Below are 23,794 nucleotides of genomic sequence, written 5' to 3' on the forward strand. Positions count from 1 at the left end.
TAATGAGGAATGGAATGTTCTGAGAAGGATAATTGTGAGTTCAATTTTAAACATGTTGATCTTAAGTTGCCTTTGAAAAATAAAAGTGGAGTTATCAAGTAAGCAGTAGGAAGGATTGTTACTGAGAACACCGAAAACAACTGCTTTGCAGTCTTGCAGGGCTGGAAAAAATGTTGAAGATTTAAAAGACCAAGATCCTGGTGAGAAGGGAGAGGAAGAAAGCTGAACCTGACACAGAGCCATTTCCCTTCACGCCAAATACTGAAGCTGTGAGAAGAGGCTAAGCAGCTAAGCAGACAGCATCTGAAAATCAAAATGGAGCTTTAGGCAGAGTTGCCATGCTGAGAAGACAAGGATTAAACTAATAACTCTAGGCTTGGAGCCCTGTTGAACACTAGAGGCTCTCTGCTGGAAGTCCTAGAGGGTTACACTACAGGGGTGGGAGTAAAATCATGAGTAGGTGGAGATTCACAGAACTGAAACCTAGCTTCAACTCTGTTTAATTCCTAATTAGATTAAGCTGATCAGCCCATAGTCTACTTGGAAAAGGATATCATGTGAACATGCTACAATGTTTTTTATTCACAATGTCTAGAATTCAATAAAAAATTACTAGGCACGCCAAGAGATTAGAACATATGGCGGAAAATATGACCAGTAAAAAGAGACCCTAAAGTGATCCACATATTGCAGTAAGCAGACAAGGATTTTAAAATAACTATGATTAGTATGTTCAGGGAAATAGAGAAAATGGTAGAGAAAGTAGACAAAAAGATGAAGAATTTCACCAGAAAACTGGAATCTTCATAAAAGGATGAATAGTGGTTACTAACGGTGAGAGGCAGGGGGAAAGGAGGAGCCATTGCTTAGGGAGCCATTGAGCTTCTGTTAAGGGTGATGGAAAACTTTGAAAACAGATAGTCATGATGGTTGCACAACATGATGAACGTAATTCATTTCACTGAATTGGACGTGCAAAAAATGTTGAAACGGCAAATGTTTTGTTATATATACTTACTACAAAAAAGAAAAAGGGTCAAATGGATATTCTAGAAATAAGAATAGTAAAAGTAAATGAAGGAAAGAACTCATGGATGAGTTTAACTGTGGATAGGCACAGCAGAAAACATTAGTGATACAGAAAATCAAAAATGTTCAAACTAAAACACAGAGAAAAAAAGACCAGAAAAAGAAAACATAAGACCAATGAGACACAGTTTTAAAAAAAAAGGGTGGTGGTCTAATAGACACGTAATTGGAGTTGCTGAAAGAAAAATAAGAAGAATGGGACAGAAGCAGTATTTGAAAACATAATGGTCAAGAATTTTCCTAAACTAATAAGAGACCCAAATCTAGGGATTCAAGAGAATCTGGAAAGCCCAAGCAGGATAAATACAAAGAAAACCCCATCCTGGCAATCATATTTAAGCTGCTAAAAAGAAACGAAGAAAAAGAGAAAATCTTAAAAGCAACAAGTGAAAAAATCATTTTTTAAAAAAGGTAAACTACCCTGAAAGGGGTGATAATAAGAATGATGGCTGATATCTTTAAAACAAAGCGGGGCAGATAACACTTTCAGACAATCGAAATCTGAGAGAATTTATTGTCAGCAGACCTGCACTAACAAAAATAAGAATACTTCTTCAGGCAGAAGGAAAACGATCCCAGATAAAAGCATGGGTATATGGAAGACATAAATAACAACATAATGGTTAAATAGGACAAATACTCATGAATATTGACTGTACAAAACAGTAATAATAATGTCTTGTAGGGCTTAAAATACATGCAGAATCATAATGCAGGACAACAAAAATGTAAAGGAAGAGGGGGTGAATGGAATTACAGTGTTCTATGGCCTTAGCACTATCAGAGAAATTACAAAAGTCATAAATTGAGGCTGTAGCAAGTTGGGGATGCATAGTTTAATCTCTAGGATAAGGACTAAAAGAATACTATCGGATGTGTAATTAACAATTACATGGGGGGGGATAAAATAAAAATACTTGTTCAGTCTGAAAGAGGGCACAAAAAAGAGAGAGAGAAAGGAGAGTGAAGGTGAGTCAAATGGAACACAAATGTTGAAGTGGTAGATCTAAAACCAAATACATCAATACATTAAAGAAAAGTAGGAATACAGTAGCAGAGAAAGGCTGTGCCAGCACCAGTTAGAAAAAAAATAGCAGACAGAAAAACATGATAAAGAAACAAATCAGGAAAAAATTCAGCAATCTAGGAAAGTTGGTAAGGAAGGAGATGCACATATAATATTTTATGTACAATTAAATCTAGAACACATTACAATAACCAATGTTCACGGACTTACTGGAAAAGAGTTAAATTAACATTCAATATATCCAACTTAAAAAGCTAGGAAAACATAAAGCTTCCCATCCAAAAGTTAGACTTCAAAAATTTTTCAACAAAAACATTTACAATTAAAATACTAATTTTAAGCTACCTATTTTTAAAGGATCTAACCATTTAGAGAGTCCAGAGAGTACATATTTTAACATACCAATAATCACTGAAAAGAAAAAAATTACCTGATTGCTGTTCTCAGTTTAAAAATGACAGCATTCAGAAAGCAATTAAAATCCTGAGTAGAATTATTATGATATCAAAAATATTACTCTTTCTGTTTTTATCATACCTGTAATTATGTCAGAGACTGACATTAATTTTAAAATATCTTTGGATCACATGACAACCAAGGTTAATAACGAGTATCCTATGTGTTAAAAGATCATGATTATTTTAGTATTGGAATAATATTCGTTCTAAAATCTCCCAATATCCCTCTCAGACCAGAAGGTAACAACGCTGCCTTTATCTGATTGAGGAAATAAGTTTCTCCTCCTACAGCCACAGACATTTATTCTTTTGTTTTCCTAAGACTGAACAGCTTAGCTACTTATCAAAGACTAGACAGCAATTATTGTAATACGAAAGTTTTGTCTCAGTTACCATCTGGAACAACCAGAAACTGAATTTATATATATTTATAAATAAGTAATAAATACACAATCAACGTATTTATATATATTATATATATATATAATTATCTCTACAATTTTACGGTGGAATGTTAAGCAAGTTTACTCGACTCTTCAAAGGTCATACATATCATAAGAATTCTTCGAAGGACAAAAACAGTTCACCTGGCATCCTATATACAATATCATTTGGCTTGTCCCTGTCTGTACCTTAGAGTGCCCTTTTCACAGTGAATCATAAAGTCAATTGAATCAGTACAAGATTTTTTTACAGAGTAAATTTTGCAAGCAAAAATCACAGAGACTGTTCTTAGTAGGCTATATTTGACTAAATTCCATTCTCTCACCTAGTTACACAGAATACAAAGCTAGTGACCTTTGTAAATATAGCTCCTTCATTTTATCAGGCTTTTGACTAATTAGACAATGGAGACAGAAATGTAAGGCAAAAGATCAATCATCCCAATCACTTTTCAATTTCTTCAACCTTGTCATATTTCAATATAAATAGGGTGCTTCTAATTAGCACAACCATGCCCAAGACGTAAAGGCCTCAACTAGCAAATCATACACAATACGCCTAAGAAATAGATTTCATGGTAGTGGCGCAAGGGTTAAGCACTCAACTGCCAACTGAAAGGTTGGCAGCTCGAGCCCATCCAGCAGCTCAGCAGGAAAAAGGCCTGGCGATCTGTTCCTGTAAAGATGATAGCCTAGGAAACCCTATGGGGCAGTTCTACTCTGTCACATGGGGTCGCTATGAGTCAAAATCGACTCAATGGCACCAAACAACAACAATAGGGCTTTCCAGCATCACTAATAAAATCCCTCTCACCAAAGGCACCCCCCCAAAATTGCCTCACCAAGAACCACTGATTGTGACAAAAGCCGTATGAGAAAACTAGTCAAAAAGACCACCAGACATTAGGCCATTTTCTTAACATGCATTCATCAAATACCACCACATGCCTAAAATATTTATTGTCTGGCCCTGTATTTTTAGAAAAAATGCCAATCCCTATTCTAACCAGCTTTTAGGTTCATCATTTGCAAAGTTGTAGACAGTAATAACTCACCTATTTCCAGTGACAATTAAGGAAGACAGTATATCTGGAAAAACAGGACAACAGCAGGCACCCCAAAATGAGGACAGCCCTCTAATTCAGGCTCTGATGGTCCAGCATCCTTTTAGGAAAAGAAAAATATTCCATCCCTACTCTATCTCACTATCATGTCACTCCTTCATAGGAGGTTTTAGCTCCCCCTGCAAACACCCCATCGCCCAACACTCTCTAAAAGAGGTCTATGTCTCCTATGATGACTAGCCTCAAAGCCTATTCCATGTCTTGTTTGTTTCTGATTCTAAGAGCCCCAACACTCTCCCTTCAGCTTTTGTGAAATCATTTGTCAAATCATATTTATTCAACCTACATAATACCTTACAACCCATCCCTTCCTATATACATTTTCACTGCCTAATCTTATTGCAGGTCCCCATTACTTCTCCTCTATCCTTCTAGTGGCCTCACAAGTCATTTCCTGTATCAACATTTGTAAGTGTCCTATACACTAATGGCAGAAATGAAAGAATACTTTTATTAAACAAGCAAAAAAAAAATCTACTTTTAAGACTATTAAAATATTCTACAATAAGTCCTGTACTACCAAGAGGACTATTAGTTATGTTTTTGTTTTGTTTTAACTTTGGGTGGGTTTTATTTCTCCGGAGGCTAGAAAGCCAGAGGACTGCTATTTAAATATTCCCCTCAGAAGGAGCCTCAAACTCAACATGAGAAAATAGAGAAATCCCTAATGGTCCAGCCAACATACATTTTTCATAAAGTGATTATCCTCCTGCAGCCTCAGCTTCCTAAGCCTTTTCCCCCTTCTATAATTGTTTTCCTTGTAGGCCAGGCAACAATTACCACCGCTACAAGACAGAGGAGGTTCACAAGCAATATATTTTACAATACATAAGTGTAGTGTCTCTGATATCTGGTGCTTTTATCACTAATTGCACTATAAAACGTGCTATTAAAACAGGGACAAACAAGATTGTAAAAATCACATAATGGACCATGACCACTTACAAAAGACATTCATAAATGTTACTGTACTACTTATTTTTCTTTAATTTTCCAAATATATAATTGTTGTTTCTAATTTTTTTACTTCTAGGAGATACTATCAAGAAAAAGAATATATTTGGGGACTACATAATATACATGCATGCCCAAAAATATACTGTCTTATAAATTTGCTCAAAATTAAAATTATATAGAATATCAGACAATGTGCTATGCACAGTGAGTTCCTAGAGACATCTATGTGGTCCCTTGAAATAAATTATAGGCATGGAAAGTACATTTGAGGTGTGATTTTCCTCAAAGTTCAGAGCAATGGAATGAAAGTGTTTAAAAAAAAAAAGTATTTCATAATTCTTATCTATGAAACATGCAATATAACATATCCAATAAAACACTTCTATCTTGGGGAAAGACAGAATGATCAAAAGGTGACATTATGCCAATTACTGGAGGATATGGATCAGTAGATTGCCTATAGTATTTCGTGTCATCAGCACTCACTAACTCATGGGCTGATTTTCAAGTCTGCTTATGAGCCTTTCAACCCCTTTGCTATTTATTCGCATGTCTAACCATTAAAAAAAACAGGAATCAAGAATAAGAGAAAATAAAAATAAAAGTATTTTTGTTACCCATTAACTACTCTAATGAATACTTTGGCATTAGAACTAGAAATTTTAAATACTGATCCTGCGGAAATATTAGGATTATCTCTAGGCTTCATTTATCAATTACCAAAGACAAACTGATTCTAAACATATCACAGAAAACAAAATACCACAAACCAAATAGTGATTTTGTTGTCGTTAGTTGCTGTCAAGTCTATACCAACTCAGGGCACCAGCCTCTACAAAACTAAAGACAGTGACCAACTAATGAATGGAGATTTTATTTGCTCTTCTTTTAGTAGAATATTATTCTGTCATAATCTTCTGTTACAAGGAGTCCCTGGGTGGTGCAAACAGTTAAGCACTTGACTACTAGCCGAAAGTTCGGCAGTTCAAACCCACCAGAGGTGCCTCAGAAGACAAGCCTGGTGATCTGCTTCCTAAAGGTCACAGCCTTGAAAACCCTATGATGCAGATCTACTCTGCACATGTGGGGTTGCCATGAGTTGGAATCAACTCAATGGCAACTAACAACAACAAATCTTCTTGTTAACTGAAGAAATGACTTATACCAAGTATATTTCAGAAAGTGTGACTGAGCTTGGGTCTCACAGAATAATGCCAATATATGTGCAACTCCATCGTACTACTTTCAGATATTTTCTTAAATACTGATAATAGTTCAACCTTACTAAATTCAGAACCTAATTTAAAAACAAAGGATAAGTCACAATTACCAAACCAAAAAAAAAATCAAACTCTTTGCCGTCAAGTCGATTCTGACTCATAGCAGCCCTACAGGACAGAGTAGAACTGCCCCAGAGACTTCTCAAGGAGCGCCCAGTGGGCTCAAACTGCCAGCCTTTTGGCTAGCAGCTGTAGTTCTTAACTAATACACCGCCAGGGTTTCTGTCACAATTACAGACATCTTAAATGCGCCTAAATTATTTCCTTTTTTTTTTTTTTACCAGCAGACCATTAGCTAGTACTCAATTCTTCAACAGAAAGACTGCCAGAAAGTCTGACAGATTATACATGTTTGCTGTAATTTAAGAAACCGAAGTCATTTAATTCAATAGGAATAATTTTAAAATATTTCAAATGGTTAAGAATAATTTTTCAAAACATCAAATACTTGATACACTCTAAAAATATGTTATATGAACATAAATATAAATCAGTTTAATTTTCAATAGTGCCATCTCCCAAACATTATCCTCTAAGACCTGCCAAAGCTATGTTATCAAATGAAGTAAAACGTGGACTACACATACGCCACGAGCACACATATAAAACTTACTTTGTCAGACGCCTCAGAAGCCAAGAGGTTAGTTGCAAGGGTTTGTAGCTTATGTTGGGCCATATTTTTAAGGGCAGCAAGACTACGCCTTGTCATAGCTTGTTTTAGGTTGACTGCTGGATGACTGAGTGAATCAACCGCAGCTGGAACTGCTTCATCACAAGCATTCAGTATCTCCACTGCTGTTATCCCCATCACACAACGATCCAATGCACCTGGAAGACATATATATTCACAAATATTATATAACACTACAAAATTTTAAATAGTTTTTTAAGAAAGGGAAATGGCCCAGGAAAGAACTACCTGAGAGGATTTGAGGGAACAGTGCCCAGGCTCATAGTGCTTACTCCCACCAACCAAACTGAAAACCAATTCACAGGTCAATGGGTGGAGTACTCAGAAAGGTCTTGCCTTAGCAGTGGGGAATAACTCGTCCCAGACTTAACATTGCTTCAGTTCCACCTGACAAGTCTTAAAAGCAAGACCCAAAAGGACCAAAGAGTTTCCAAGTAACTTAACTATGTCCCTTGAACAAAACTCAAGATTTATAGAAACAAATATCCAACCCTCAAAACAAAATAAAATTCACAAAATCTGGTATCTAATAAAAAATTAACAGGCATGCCAAATAGCAAGGATATACTTACTACTCATAATGAGGAGAAAATGAAATCAATCAAAACCAACCCATAACTAACATAGATGTTAAAATTTGCAAAAAAAGGCATTAAAAGTCATCATAACTGCATTCCAGATGTTCAATAAGTTTGGATAGAGACAGGGAAGGCATACAAAAGACCAACATAGAACTTTTAGAGATGAAAACTACAATGTCTGAGATGAAAAATACATTGGATGGGATTAACAGTAAATTACATATTGTGGAAGAAAAGACTGGTAAACTTGAAGACATAGCAATAGAAACTATATAAAATTAAACACACAAAAAATAATTTTTCAAAATGAAAAGAGCATTAGTGAGCTGTGCGACAACTTCAAATGGTCTATTAATCATATAATTGGACTCTCCCCAAGAAAAGAGAGGACAGAAGATACTTTTAAACAAATAATAGCCAAAGTTTTCCAAATTTGATGAAAATTATAAACTTCCCAATTAAAGAAGTTCAACAAACCCCACACAAAAGAAATGTGAAGGAAACTACAAAGTGCTCAAAACCAGTAATAAAGAGAAAATCTTAAAAGCATCCAGAGAAAACAGACATGTTATAATACAGAAGAACAAAGATAAGAATGATAACAGATTTCTCGTTGGGAACAATCAAGAAGAGGGTGGAGTATTGAAAGAAAAAAAAAAAGCTGTCGACCTAGAATTCTATACCCAGAGAAGATATCTCTTTAAAATAAAGGTGAAATTGTTTTTCAGACATACAAAAGCTGGAGGAATTCATCACCAGCAGACTCACACTACAAGAATATTAAAAGATGTCCTTTAGGCAAGTGGAAAGTGATTCCAGACGGAAATCTGGATCTAAACAAGGGAATGAAAAGCAACAAAAATGGTAACTACATGAGTAAACATATAAAATTTTGCAATTATTATTAAAATTTCCTTAAGACAGACTGTTTTAAACAAACAAGCAGAAAGAATTAAAATGATGTTTTAAATGAGTGAAAACCATGAGCAACAATATGGATTACACAAAAGACAGAAGTGGTAATCTAATTATTCTTTATAAGAGCAACTGGTTTGTGTAAAAAATAGTTGGAGGAAAACACAGAAAGGTAGAAAGGTACCACACTGTAGAGGACTTTGTCTTAAAGGCAATATGAACTTATTTATGGGTTTTTTACTAAGGCAGTGATATGTTGTTTTGTTTCCTAAGATTAATTTGCCAGGAGAGTACAGGATGGATTAGAAGACAAAAAGAGTAGGCAGAAAAACCAATAAAGAAGATATTTAAGCATGGAAAAATATGGCCCTAATTTAGAATGGTATACTGCAAAGAAAAAAATGGGGCGGGGGACTTAATGAAAAGAACTTAGTGATTAATTGCATACATTTTTTTTTAGAGGAGTGGTGGGGAGGGTGGCTATTAAAGATAGTCATATCTCCACTCTAACAGCCTCTTTCTCCAAAACCCTAGAGTTGATCATCAAAAAGGGAAAAAGAAACTCTCTAAGTATATTTGGTGTTTCCAAGGTTTTAGTCAAGTAACTTTTTTCTGAAGTTTTCTATTCTTTGTGTCTTTCTCTGTCCTATAGTATTTTTTAATAGAACAAAAAGCAAAAATGTAGAATATAGAAAAATGTAGACAATATAGGAAAGTTGACAACGTAATGGCAATATATTGTAAAATAGAAAAGTACAAGAAAATATCTACAGTATTAAACACTGCAGGCAGAGCATCAAATATGTGAAGAAATTACATGCTAATGAAACCTACTAATGAAAGGCTGATCTGCAACACCAGCTCTTGATTTTCTTTGGTAATTCTAGTTACAAGATGAAAACAGTAATTTAAATAAATCAAAGTAAAATCACTAAATTTCTGGAGCCACTGAAGCTGGATGAACCCCTGAAACTATTGCCCTGAGATAATTTTTAAACTTTAAATCAAAAATACCCCCTAAAGTCTTCTTTAAACCAAACAACAGTTTAGTTTAACTAATAAAGAATGTCTGCCCTGAGCATTGTGCTTTTTTAAAGAACTATCTATATGGAATCAAATTGACAACAGCAACGTGAAATGTTAGATGGGAAGCTTACGGGGCAGTAAGTTCATGTTAATGGGGGAGGAACAACTCAGAAAAGGAAGGTGAGAATGGTTGCATAACTGGAAGAACATAATCAATGTCACTGAATTGTACATGTAGAAATTGTTGAATTAGTGTATGTTCCACTGTGTATATTTTCAGCAACAAAAAATAAAATTAATTAAAAAAATTTTAAGAAACAGCAAAAAAAAAAAATCACTGAAATATTAAAAAAAGGTTAGTCTTAAGCTAGAATAATACATAACTTAGACTCTTTACTTTTATGAAAACTCTGATTCTTCGACACTGGACAAACTGACTGAGGACAAGGTGAGCAAAGCCCCTCTTTATTGTCCCACCCAACACACTTACGTTTCTAGTTTTATTTGCTTTATATGCATTTTTCAACAGACATATAAATATGCATGAATTCATAATTCTGCTATATTTTATAGATAATTAAGTTCAAAAAGATAACTGTAATGTATACCTTATGAAGTAAATGCAAAAACAGACATATTTTAGGAAATGTGAAAGGACAGAAAAATAGGAAAAAAAGGAAACAATAAAGTATACTGACAAGACTTCATACACTAATTTTTATTAATTTTTTGTCAGCTTTTAATAGTATTTGCAAGAAGATCTAGTAATTATACCTATAGGAATGTAAGAAGAAATACAATATAAGAAGCAGTCATCTTGTTATGTAGCAAAAACTACAAATATTGGCAGATGACAATGTTATTGCTGCTTGGTAACGGTGAGATAAGAAGAAAGCCTTGCAACATAAGTCATTACTTAAAGCCTGCCACTGTTTCCCAAATAGGCAAGATTTTGACCTTGTCTGAGGCCTGTGGGAATGACACTGCATGCTTACTGGGAACATCGAATGTGAAGGATGAGACATTTGATCCCTGAAGCACAGGAACAGTCCATATATAAGCAGCTATCTGCTAGGTCAGTGGCCCACCTTTACTGAGTTCATAAGTGGGAATCAAGAGGTTCATGTGGCCAAATCTTATCACTCATCGCTTGAAGAATTTTCTAAGTATCCACAGATGTGAAAGAGGTGCCCTGGTGGCACAATGGTTAAAGCATCCAGCTGCTAACTGAAAGGTTGGTGGTTTGAACTCACCAGCTGCTCCAAGGGAGAAAGACGTGGCAGTCTGCTTCCATAAACATTTACAGTCTTGGAAACCCTATGGGGCAGTTCTACTCTGTCCCATATGGTTACTATGAGTTGGAATTGACGTGAGAGCAATGGGTTTGGTTTTTATTTATTTATTTTGGTTTATGGCCTCTGTTTTTGTTGTTAATTGCAGTCGAGTTGATTCTGACTGCTGGTGGCCCCATGTATACAGAGCAGAACTGCTCCATTGAGTTTTTAAGCCTGTGACCTTTCAAAAGCAGATCACCAGGCCTGTCTTCTGAGGCACCTCTGGGTGGAATCAACAGTCAACCTTTCAGTTAGTAGTCGAGTACTTATCCGTTTATGCTCTATGGCCTTTACATCACTACTAAGTTGCTATTTCTTTCTTTTTTAATATATATATAATTCATTTTATTTTTCTTGTTGTTTAGAATATATGTAGCAGAGCACAGACCAGCAATTTCTACATGTACAATTCAGTGACATTGATTACATTCTTCTAGTTGTAATTCTCACCACCCTTTTCTGAGTTGTTTCACTTCCATTAACATGAATGCCCTGCCCCTAAGCTTCCTATTTAATCTTTTGAGTTGATATTGTCAATTTGATCCCATATAGACAGTTCTTAAAAGAGCACAAGCTCAAGGCAGACCTTTTTTTACTAGTTAAACTAAACTGTTGTTTGGTTTAAAGAAGATTTCAGGGGATATTTTTGATTTAAGGTTTAAAAATTATCTCAGGGCAATAGTTTCAGTGGTTCACCCAGCATCCATGGCTATAGAAAGTCTCAATTCCATTAAAATTTGAACTTGTGTTCAGTATTTTCCACCTTTTGATCAAGATTCTTCTATATGATCTTTGATTTCATATGATACAAAATGTCACACACACACACAAAAAAATCAGATTCTTGGCCTCTGTCTCACTAGATAAATTTTACATTACTAACTTGAACTTCATTAAAATAAACACTGAAAATGGAAATTACCAACTTGAAAGAAGAAACTAAAAGAAATGCTGCATAAAATTATAAAGGAAAGATATGTTTAAGTGCTTTGAAGCTAGAGACACCAGTATAGTTCACAGCAGCAAGCACACAAAAAATTGCCCCATATGCATGAGCAGTTTAAGTGTAATATACCGTCACTTATAAAAATACATTCCCAGGACACTAAGAAACGGATAAAGTATCTTCTCAGAGTTTAAATACATTTCATAAATCAAACCTTGTCTGAATCTGATTTATCTAGCTTCATTTTTTATTTATTTAATAAATAAATAAATTTAATAAATAAATAATGCCAATACCTTCAGGATGTGCCTTACTGCCTCCCCAGGGACCTTTATATCACTAGCTAAAGCCTGAAGAGCAGCAAGGAAAAAAGAATGTATACCTGCTCTTATGGTTGAAATCCAAAATAAATTCTGCCTTTCTATTTTTATCTTGATTTAAGACTGTCACATGGACTGTTTACCCAAATCCTCTTGTAAAGGTCAGACGATAACTGAAAATTTTCAATATTGTATATTGTGCTTATGGGCTTAATTATACTGAGCTGATTATAAGAATAATATCCTCCAGTAACCCTATAGCTAGGACCTATTTGTCATTTCCTTCTAGGAAAATTACTGGAAAAGTAACTCTTTTTGGTAAGGTCTCATTTGTAAAGAATTTCATATATTTAACTATCTGAAAAATGCAGGAAAATTACATTCTCTTACACCTTATTTAATTTAAACAAGTCCTTAAAAAGCTCAGCATACACTTCTATTAAAGATACATCAACTATTGATTTAATATTTATAGTATTTTAAATAAAATGTTTTATGAATGTCATTTTTGCTGTAAGCAATTACTTTCTTTAGTACTAATTATCAAAGAAAATGCTTCTAAATGTAGGCAATGTCATACTCCTAAGTTCAACAAAATAAGAAGGCAAACAACATGTTTATTAAATAATAATAATAGCTAATATACACATGTACACACATACTGACACATACACACAGTTACATTATGTTTACCATGCACCAGGTAAATGTGAACTCATCTTATTTTCCCACCAACACTATAAAATATAAACTGTTATTAACCTCATTTTACAGATGAGGAAACTGAGGAACAGATGTCCAGTGACTTGCCTAAGGTCACAAAGCAAGCAAGTGGTGGATCATAGATTCAAACCAAGCAATCTGACTCCAGAGCCCAGGACAAACACCATATATTTAGTTTGTTGGGTGCCCAAACTAGCAAGCACAAAATTGTGCTGATTAGGAGATAAGTTATAACATAAAGGAACACAAAAGCAAGATACAAATGTGCACATGTAGTATGACAGGAACTATGTTTTTAAAAATGCATAGAAAGAGTACCAAAAAGAAATATGCTAAAATGTTAACATTTACCACAGGCAGCAAATAGTCTTTTTTCTCTTCTAATACCTTCGGGCTTTAAAATTTTTAAACAAAAAGTAAGATTCTCATTTGCAACCAGATAAGAAAAGTGCAAAAGCAAAAACTGTGACACACCTCAAGAGTGCTTCCTCTTGTCAAGATTACTACCTACTACCCCCTAAAATAATTCACCATGCCCAATTGGGATTCATACCAGGTATGCAGGTTGGTTTGACATTAGAAAAATAATCAATGTAATCCATCACATAAATAAAACAAAAACAAGACAACATGATCTTATCAACTGATGCATAAAAGGCTCTTAACAAAGTCCAACACCCATTAATGATAAAAAACTCTCAGCAAAATAGGAACAGAGGGGAAATTTCTCAATGTAATATAGGGCATGTATACAAAGCCAATAGCCAATATCATCCTAAATGGAGAGAGTCTGCAAGCATTCCTCTTGAGAAAGGGAATCAGACAAGGATGCCTTTTATCACCACTCTTACTCAACATCGTGCTGAAGGTCCTAACCAGAGCAATTAGGCTAGAAAAAAAAAAAAATAAAGGGCATCCAAATTGGTAAAGAAGAAGTAAAGGTATCTCTCTTTGCAGATGGTATAATCTGATACACAGAAAACCTCCAAGAATTTACAAGAAAACTACTGGAATTAATAGAAGATTTCAACAAAGTATCAGGATATTAGATAAACATACAAAAACCAGTTGGATTCCCCTATACCAATAAAGAGAAAATTGAAAAGGAAATCACCAAATCAATACCATTTACAATAGCCCAAGAAGATAAAATGCTTAGGAATAAATCTAACCAGAGACGTAAAAGACCCATACAAAGAAAATGACAACACGCTACTGCAAGAAACCGAAAGAGACCTACATAAGTGGAAAAATATACCTTGCTCATGGATAGGAAGACTCAACATTGTGAAAATGTCAATTCTACCCAAAGGAATCTACAGACACAATGCAATCCCAATCCAAATTCTAACAACATTTTTTAATGAGATGGAGAAACAAACCACTAATTTCATATGGAAAGGGAAGAGGCCCTGGAAAAGTAATGCATTACTGAAGAAGAACAAAGTGGGAGGCCCCACACTACCTGACTTTAGAACCTATTATACCGCCAAGGTAGTCAAAACAGCCTGGTACTGGTACAACAGATACACAGACCAGTGGAACAGAATTGAGAATCCAGACATGAATTCATCTGCCTATGAGCAGCTGATATTTGACAAAGGCCTAAGTCAGTTAAATAGGGAAAAGACTCTTTAACAAATGGTGCTGGCATAACTGGGTATCCACCTGCAAAAAATGAAATAAGACCCATACCTTACACAGTGCACAAAAACTAACTCGAAATGGATCAAAGACCTAAATATGAAATCTAAAACTATAAAGAAAAAATAGCGATAAGGCTAGGGGCCCTAATACATGGCATAAACAGAATACGAAACATTCTTAACAACATAAAAACCCCAGAAGAGAAACTAGATAACTGGGAGCTCCTAAAAATCAAACACGCTCATCAAAAGACTTCACCAAAAGAGCACAAAGACAACCTACAGACTGGGAAAGAAGTTTTTGCTTACAACATATCCGATCGGGGTCTAATCTCTTAAAATCTACAAAATACTGCAAAACCTCAACAACAAAAAGACAAATAACCCAATTAAAAAATGGGCAAAGGATGTGAGCAGACACTTCGCCAAAGAAGACATTCAGGCAGCTAACAGCTACATGAGGAAATGCTTACAATCATTTGCCATTAAAGAAATGCAAATCAAAATTATGATGAGATACCATCTCACTCCAACAAGGCTGGCATTAATCCAAAAAACACAGAATAATAAATGTTGGAAAGGTTGTGGAGAGATTGGAACACTTATACACTGCTGGTGGGAATATAAAATGGTACAACCACTTTGGAAATTGATTTGGCGCTTCCTTAAAAAGTTAGAAATAGAAGTACCACACGATCCAATAATCCACTCCTTGGAATATATCCTAGAGAAGTAAGAGCTGTCACACAAATAGACATATGCACACCCATATTCACTGTAGTACTGTTCTCAATAGCAAAAAGATAGAAACTACCTAGGTGCCCATCAACAGATGAATGGATAAACAAATTATGGTATATTCACACAATGGAATACTCTAAAATAATAAAGTACAACGATCAATCCACAAAACAGCTCATAACATGGATGAATCTGGAAGGCATTATGCTGAGTGAAATTAGTCACAAAAGGCCAAATAATACATAAGACCACTATTATGAGAACTCAAGAAAAAGCTTAAACACAGAAGAAAACATTCTTTGATGGTTACAAGGGTGGGGAGGGAGGGAGAAGGGAATTCATCAACTAGATAGTAGACAAGAATTACCTTAGGTGAAGGGAGGAAATCAGCACAACTGGACTAAACCAAAAGCTAAGAAGTTTCCTGAATATGACCAAACACTTCGAGGGACAGAGAAGTAGGGGCAGGGTCTGGGGACCATGGTTTCAGGGGACGCCTAGGTCAACTGGCATAACAAAGTATACTATGAAAATGTTCTGCATCCCACTTTGGTGAGTGGCATCTGGGGTCCTGGAGGCTAGCAAACGGCCTTCTAAGATGCATCAATTGGTCCCAACCCACCTGGAGCAAAGGAGAATGAAGAACACCAAGGACACAAGGAAAATATTAGGCCAAGAGACAGAAAGGGCCATATGAACCAGAGATTCCATCAGCCTGAGACCAGAACTAGATGGTGCCCAGCTACCACCAATGACTGCCCTGACAGGGAACACAACAGAGGGTCCCTGACACAGCAGGAGAAAAGTGGGGTGCAGAGCTCAAATTTTCATAAAAAGATCAGACTTGGTGGTCTGACTGAGATTGGAGGAACCCCAGAAGACATGGCCCCCAGACTGTTGACCCAGAACTCAAACCATTCCTGAAGCCAACTCTTCAGACAAAGATTAGACTGGACTATAAGACATAAAATGATACTCATGAAGTTCAAGTAGATACATAAGACTAAATGGGCAGCTCCTGTCTGGAGGCGAGATGAGAAGGCAGAAAGGCGCTGGTTGAATGGACATGGGGGAAATCCGGGGTGGAGAGGAGGAGTGTGCAGTCACATTATAGGGAGAACAACTAGGGTCACATAACGGTGTGTGTAAAAGTTTTTGTATGAGAAACTAACTGGAGGTGTAAACTTACACCTAAAGCACAATTAAAAAAAAAAAAAAAAAAGATTGACTACCTACTACTAATGTAAAAGGAGGACTTTAAATAAAAGATCACTGAAGACCACAACTATTTATTCCAAAAAGTATTAATAGAGCTCCCTACTGCTCCACAGTGCAGGCAGAAATATGTATAGAGTCTGACTTCAAAAGGTGCTACTTAAACTAAAATAAAGAAGGAAAACACTTTGCAGAAATATTATACAGTACAGCTAGAAATCTAAAAAAAAAATATTTTAAATACTGATAGGTGATTACTTAAGACAGTAAACACAGAGTAGAATGTGTTTCTAAAAAAGCCTTAACTAATAAACATTTAGTTATATACTTAAAAGTTTCCCAGGGAAAACCACAAGAAATGCAAATTTATCATTGTGTGTGCTATTAAGCCAAACATTAGTTGTTCCATATTACATCCCTACACATAAAACTTCTCAAACTTGAAATTTTATGTATTTTCTTCAGAACCTGAAGCCTTTATTTCAATCACCTCCTACAATTAACTGCCCAACATTGCTTTCCTGCTGTCTCTTATCCACCGTTTGTGAACCTGAGACGTGATTCCGTCACCTTGTTTACAATTTACTTCATGGATTATACAGAAATCCCTTACATTTTTGCTACGTGTCTGATTTGGTTTTCTGTATGTCTGTCCTCATCTGTATATTGTCTTCAATTGCATGCCCTTATAGATTGGTGAGCTGCTCTACAAGTATTTCAAATAGTACGACAAATAAGAGGGCACTTAAATATTTCTTTGTTGAAAATGATGAGAATTTTAGAAAAAGCAGTTATCAGAAATAAAAGCAGTAATCTTTTCACACTTTGGGGCCTTTTTTTTCATATATGTATATATATGTGTCTATGTGTGCTTTTTTTTTAATTTCTAGGAAATAAAATATACCCCTTTAATTTTCTATTCTTTTACATTCGTTCTTACCAGTATCCATTTGCCAGACATACACAGAGCCGTCTGAACATCCCACCACCAGGTAATCGTCAGAAGGCCTCCACTTGATTACTTGGATAGGAAAAAGGTGACGAGACGCCAGCATGATGCACTTCTTCTCTCTCAAACTGAGAAGTCCTACTGAGTGGTCACTGGCTACAGAGCAAATGCAGTGTTGCACTCTTGCCTGAAAAGAAGAATAAACCTTAATTATACCGAAATTAAAGTCAGAATAAAACGGATCCTGTCCTCAATACCTTAAACCAAAATTAATTATAGATTCAGTACTGTTGATAACCAACCATAACATTAGGTTGTGTCGAAATACATTCATGTCTTTATATTACGCACGAAACACCCAGTTCAATCATCACAACACCTAAAAGAAAATACTAAATTAAACCTAGATCAAAAATAGAAAAGATGTGTTGGGAAATCTGCTGCTCAAATTTGAAGATGATCTTACTGAAGTGATTGCTATATCTGAGCTGGCAAAGCAGGAAAAGATTGATCTGGTATTATGTGCTCTCTTTCCACAGTATGAACTTTCCTTTGTTTGCCCTAGAGCTTTCTGCGGTGCTGGTTTCTGTTTGTGACTCCGTCATTTAGATTCTTGCTCCTCCCTGAACCTTTGCTCAAAAACAATACCCTTATGGGCCCTCGGCTACCACCATTTCTGAGGAGCCACAGAGATTTTTCATTGCCAGTAGATGTGCTTCCCTGTTTCCTCTCAGCTTCTGTCTGTAACACTGGCAGGAACACCACCTCAACGAACCACACAATTAAACACTCTGCTATGCGTTTCTGCTCATCTCTAGTTTTTGCCCTTCAATTCCTTTTCAGAAAAAGATGTGATATAAATAATCAAGCAAAGACACAATAAGGATCTGCATTAGCAACAGAGAACTGAATTCATTCTCTAGAAAATTAAAGCCTTTGTATTTTTGCAAGGCAATTTATAAGCAATTTAAAACTTTTTAGTGACTTATTTAGATTACGCTTCCAGTTCACAATGATGGAAATGGTATGAAAACAGCCATCTGAAATGCATGACTGTACATATGGTAGCTATTTATTGAGGATGATGCACACCGTACTACATGTATACTATCCCTTCTATGGGAGGGATCCCAAGGAAAAACTTCCCAAGTCTCACCCTGCTAGGCTCCTCCAGAGCAAAGGGACTGTTTTTAGCTAAAAGAACAGTATCTCACTGATTCCCCAAATGGAAAATGTTAATAGGTATAAGGTGAAAAAAAAAAAAAAAGGCGTGGCCAAATATGCTTGAGAAACGCTGAAGTTGTGATCATAGAGAACCTCCAAGAGCCTTTAACGTGCTAATGTGAACATAATTATATTCATTTCTAAGTTAGCTTGAAAATAGTAATCTTATAAAATTGAATTTTTGAGGAACACACTTTGGGGAAAGCTGCTGTAGCTGTTTCCGTCTATGTTTTGGCTGCTAAGAAACTCAGGAATGAATTTTCTATTCATAGCAATGTGGGAGCTTAGGTACACATTTCTGAATGTGGACTCTCGGTGGTCTTGTTTACTTTCGTCTCTCATTTTCTTTTCACCATGATTTAGCTTTATTTTTAAACTTATTGTCATGGATTGAATTGTATCCCCCCAAAATATCTGTCAACTTGGCTAGGTCGTGATTCCCAGTATTGTATGATTGTCTACCATTTTGTCATCTGATGTGATTTCCCTATGTGCTATGAATCCTACCACTCTGATATAATAAGATGGACTAGCAGCAGTTATATTGATGAGATCTATAAGATTAGATAGTATCTTAAGCCAATCTCTTTTGAGCTATAAAAGAGAGAAGTGCGCAGAGAGACATGGGGATCTCATACCACCAAAAAAGTAGTGCCAGGAGCAGAGTGCAACCTTTGGGCCTTATGTTCCTGCTCTGAGATGCTCCTAGACTAAGGGAAGACTGATGACAACAACCTTCCTCCAGAGCCACCAGAGAAAGAAAGCTTTCCCCTGGAGTCGGCGCCCTGAATTCGGATTTCTATCCTACTGAACTGTGAGAGAATAAAGTTCTCTTTGTTAAGGCCATCCACTTGTGGTATTTCTGTTATAGAAGCACTAGATGACCAAGACACTTATCTTTATTTTAAATAAACTTAATAATTTTTATTTTTATAAACAACCTAAAATCAATTTGAATGAGGCAAGGCATTAATAAAGATAATAGTAAGATTTAACTGTTAACTTTGTTCTTAAATTCAGGTGTTTTATTCTTTGTTAGCTTTATTTATACTTTTTGTTTTATAATAATTTAAACAGTATAACTGACATACCAGGTATTTACTAATTGTCAAAGATAAGAGAACTAAGTTCAAAAAGATATCAAAAACCTTTATTAAAACATCATGTAAAATTTTCTTAAACGAACATGCGTTAAACTTATTTCATTTTCCCTGATGAATGTTCAAAGTATCACATGTGCTTTCTTTCATATAAAAGACATATTAAAGACTAAAGGGCAGTTGATTTCTGAAACAAAATTTAGCTTTATAACTAACCAAGAAATCAAAATCAAGTGGTAAACTACAAAAAAAAATCTACATTTAAATATAGACAATGTTAAAATAAAACAGGTTAAAAATCATGCCCTGATGCCTTTATTTTCAATTATTCCACACTACATAAAACATTTACCAGTTGCACCAAACATACATTGCTAACTCAAGACAACAGACGGTTTAATACAATGGATGCTTTGCATTTCTATGGGTTATCATTAACACTGAGTTTGTATTTATCAAAGATATCCAATGTTCTTTTAAATGGGATGGTTTCTACATTAACGGCTAACTACTATTGTCTATTTTGCAACGCTAATCTGCCAAAAAATGATCATTTTATTTATTTCTTTCATCAGAGAAAATAAAGCAGCAGCCTTTTGTCTTGTATAACAACTAGAAAGAATGATTCATCAATAGCACCCCTTTCATTGACGCACAGTCTTCAACTGCACATTGATCTATCACAGTACTCCACCTGTCACTGCTTTTGATTCTGCTTCTCCAACACACAAGCTCTCCAAAATCTTGTTCAAAAAGAACTATTCCTTAGTTATTGTCACACTCTTAAATGGCCTACTTGCTAGCCCCCAAGTCTGTAGTCGCTGCATGAATGTTCACACTCTGTTATTCCTGTTTAAAGAGCAGAGAAAAATGAGGCATGAGTCAAAATTCACAGATCTACAAAAGTAGATCTTTTGCTGAAAGAAAAAAATTCAAAAACCTATAATCCCCAAAATTCTAGTTTTTTGTTTCCATGTGATGCATTTCCTTATAACACATATATTTACTTAAATATGTTTTAAGAATAGTGTTATTCCTCTTTTATATAGTACAATAATGATGTTGGCAAATGACATGTCCCACCCACAAAAATTTTTGGTACAAAATAAAAATAATATACCATTCCTGTAAATGATAGTAAGCATCTGAAGAGTTAATTCTAGCTTTACTGTAATAAGCAACAGTCTGAAAATAGCCAAAATAATCAAGAATGAAAACAACAACAACAAAAAATCAATATTACTAAGCCCAAGAAAGCACAGTTATTAGAGGTACTTAACTCACAGGAAAAGACAGTTCTCTGCTTTTTAAATATGGATTAAAATAAATCTAATTTTTCTTCTTTCGAGAAAATGCTAGTCCAACTCATATGAAGAAAACTGGCCTAGAGTAGAAATGGCCCAATTCAGTAAAACCTCATTAATTTTGATTCCACTAATTAATTCTAAGTTGATGGGTACCTTCGCAGTCCGTGTGAAAATGAATTAATAGTATAAACAAAGCAAATGTCTAGCCTACTTAAATGTAGAAGGAAAAAAGATCATTTTCAAACACCACTTTGGTATTAATTTTAATTCAAACAACGAATGGAGTAATGGTTAATAATTCTCAGCTATCTATTAAATGAAAGCACTTAAAAGATTTGCGAAAATACAATTAAACTTGCTTTCCTCTTATCTGTCCTCAAAAATTATTAAAGAAGCATTTCTTAAAGAATATTTTATAACTCATGTTCCTTCCTGATTTAGACCCAGCTTCCCCATAAATGAGTTGAATTAGCACAATTCCTTTATTATTAAGTTCCAGAGATCTTGGTTATTGAACACCTACTTCGCCTACACTAACTAATTCTATCATTTGATTAATTACATTGCACTTCATTTTCTTCCACTTCAGCTTGAAAAAGTCACCTAAACATGACTTAACACCAAGGGCATTATAACATTATAACAAGATAATGTATGCATTTTAACTGCATAATTAAGACAATACTACAGCAGCTCAAAAATATGACCTCATGCCCCAAATCACTTACGCTCCAAGCTTTTTTGCTCACACATCCAGTCACTAAAAAAGTTTGGAATGTATTTCTATATATGTATATTTATAAATTATATGTGTGTACTGCTGTGATAATACAGCATGTACATTGTAAAACATGCACAAAAATAAAAATTTGTAAAGGATGACTCAAAGATTAAATAAATTTCAGATGAAATAAAAACATTTTCTTAAATAATCTCACAATCGCTAGATAACTTCACGTTAGCATTAGCCGATACCTTAAGACACATATATCCTTAGGAAGGGTTCACTCTTAATGACAGTAGATGTAAATACATATTTTACATAACTTTGAATTCTTTTGGCTGCCCTCTTGCCAGACTGATCCAATGATCATTGTTTAAACCTCAGAATGTAGCTGATGAAGAACTATTTTTCATTTGAAAGATATTCCACCAATATTTTCTCTGCCCATTTTGTGATACCTTGGATTAAGAACAAATCAAACCCGTTGCCATCAAATCGATTCTCACTCATAGCGACCCTTTAAGACAGAATAGAACTGCCTCATAGGGTTTCCAAGAAGCAGCTGGTGGGTTTGAATTCCCGACCTTTTGGTTAGCAGCCAAGCCCTTAACCACTGAGCCAGCTTGGATTAAGACCACACAATATAAACTGCAAATCCCTTAAACAAACACATTTTAACTGGAAGCACAGCCTAGGAAAGCAACACTTTCACTCTCCTTGCATGGCACGCCTACTCTACCCCCAAGCAGCATGTACCTATCTAACATGGGAAACAAATGAGGGCACCACTGTCCCTCCATCTATTATATGTTTATAAACCTCAATTTCTTAAGATAAAAAATAAATGTAAAATAAGCTTCTAATATTTCCTTCCTATACCCCAATTAATGGTCTCATATATTCCACTTTAGTGACCATTGCCATCGACTGCATTAAAGACTGTAAAACATAAATTTTAAAAATTTTATTGTTATAGGATAGCATCTATATAATATGAATCCAGCATCCTAACCACTATTTTATAGGTGAAAACTATTCAAATTCATGTTCTAATCACTGTATTAATTCTGTCCTAGAAGCAATATGTAACGATGACATCAAAAACTAATTAAAAGCAAAGGCTAATAATAAGCAGCAGAATAGTTAACCAAGTAAAAACTCTATTTCTATTTGATGAAAAATTCAAGACAACTGGGACACAGAGACAGGGAAGATACTGGACCAAAACAAGTATATTCCAAAGCTGCTTATTATTTATGAAGAAATTCTGGTCCTAAACCAAATAAAGTCTCGTGGAATTTGCCAGTAAATAATCCTCCTAGTACATTAGTGCTGAACAGCAGAATGCCACAAGCTATCACAGAGTCTGATAGACTCAGAATATACCACCTAGGTCATCCAGTCTGACCTTACACATTTTACACGACTTCATTTTAAACCATTCCCAGAAACCTCTTATGTAACTGTTCTTAAGCATCTGCCATGATTACAGAAATTAGAGACAGCTAGTTTATCCCATCTACTAGCTCTCTGGGGAGGTGAATCTACTTACCAACAATTCCCAATGTAAATAATATATACATATATGTATTTTTTAATTTTCTATTTTTATTAACATGGTTTCTAAATTAAAATACTCTTTTTCTTCATGTCATTTCAGGAGCAATCCCCTATTTGCCCAAAATAATTTTTCTCTTTGTCTGCATATTCTCTAAATATATGAACACTCTAACTCTTGCTATCCTTTTAAATATGCCCATCATTAGACAAGCTATAAATGGCTTCTTCCACTCATAAATCAATCCCACTATTCTCTTAATCATTATTTCTCGTACTTCCCAGAACTCTTTCTATGGAACATAAGTGTGCCGTTAAGATGCATCATTTGTCACTTTTAAATATTCTACCTGAAAGGAAGTAAGAGTCTACAAATGTTAATTTCATTTTCACACTTTCACAAAACTAGAACCAAAG

General features: G+C 35.1%; 1 protein-coding gene across 7 annotated transcripts in view; it reads right to left on the reverse strand.

Moving 5' to 3' along the window:
• Positions 1 to 23,794, reverse strand: part of WDR7 (WD repeat domain 7) — a 429,516-nt gene that overhangs the window by 321,076 nt on the left and 84,646 nt on the right. For all 7 annotated transcript variants that reach the window (XM_064294478.1, XM_064294472.1, XM_064294474.1 and 4 more), the window contains 2 exons: positions 17,457 to 17,652; positions 6,992 to 7,206 (listed from right to left, as the gene is read on the reverse strand). In XM_064294478.1, coding sequence (XP_064150548.1) covers positions 6,992 to 7,206; positions 17,457 to 17,652 — 411 coding nt within the window. The remainder of the gene's footprint in view (positions 1 to 6,991; positions 7,207 to 17,456; positions 17,653 to 23,794) is intronic.

Source organism: Loxodonta africana, chromosome 11 (assembly GCF_030014295.1).
Source record: "Loxodonta africana isolate mLoxAfr1 chromosome 11, mLoxAfr1.hap2, whole genome shotgun sequence".
In the NCBI taxonomy this organism is placed as follows: Eukaryota; Metazoa; Chordata; class Mammalia; order Proboscidea; family Elephantidae; genus Loxodonta; species Loxodonta africana.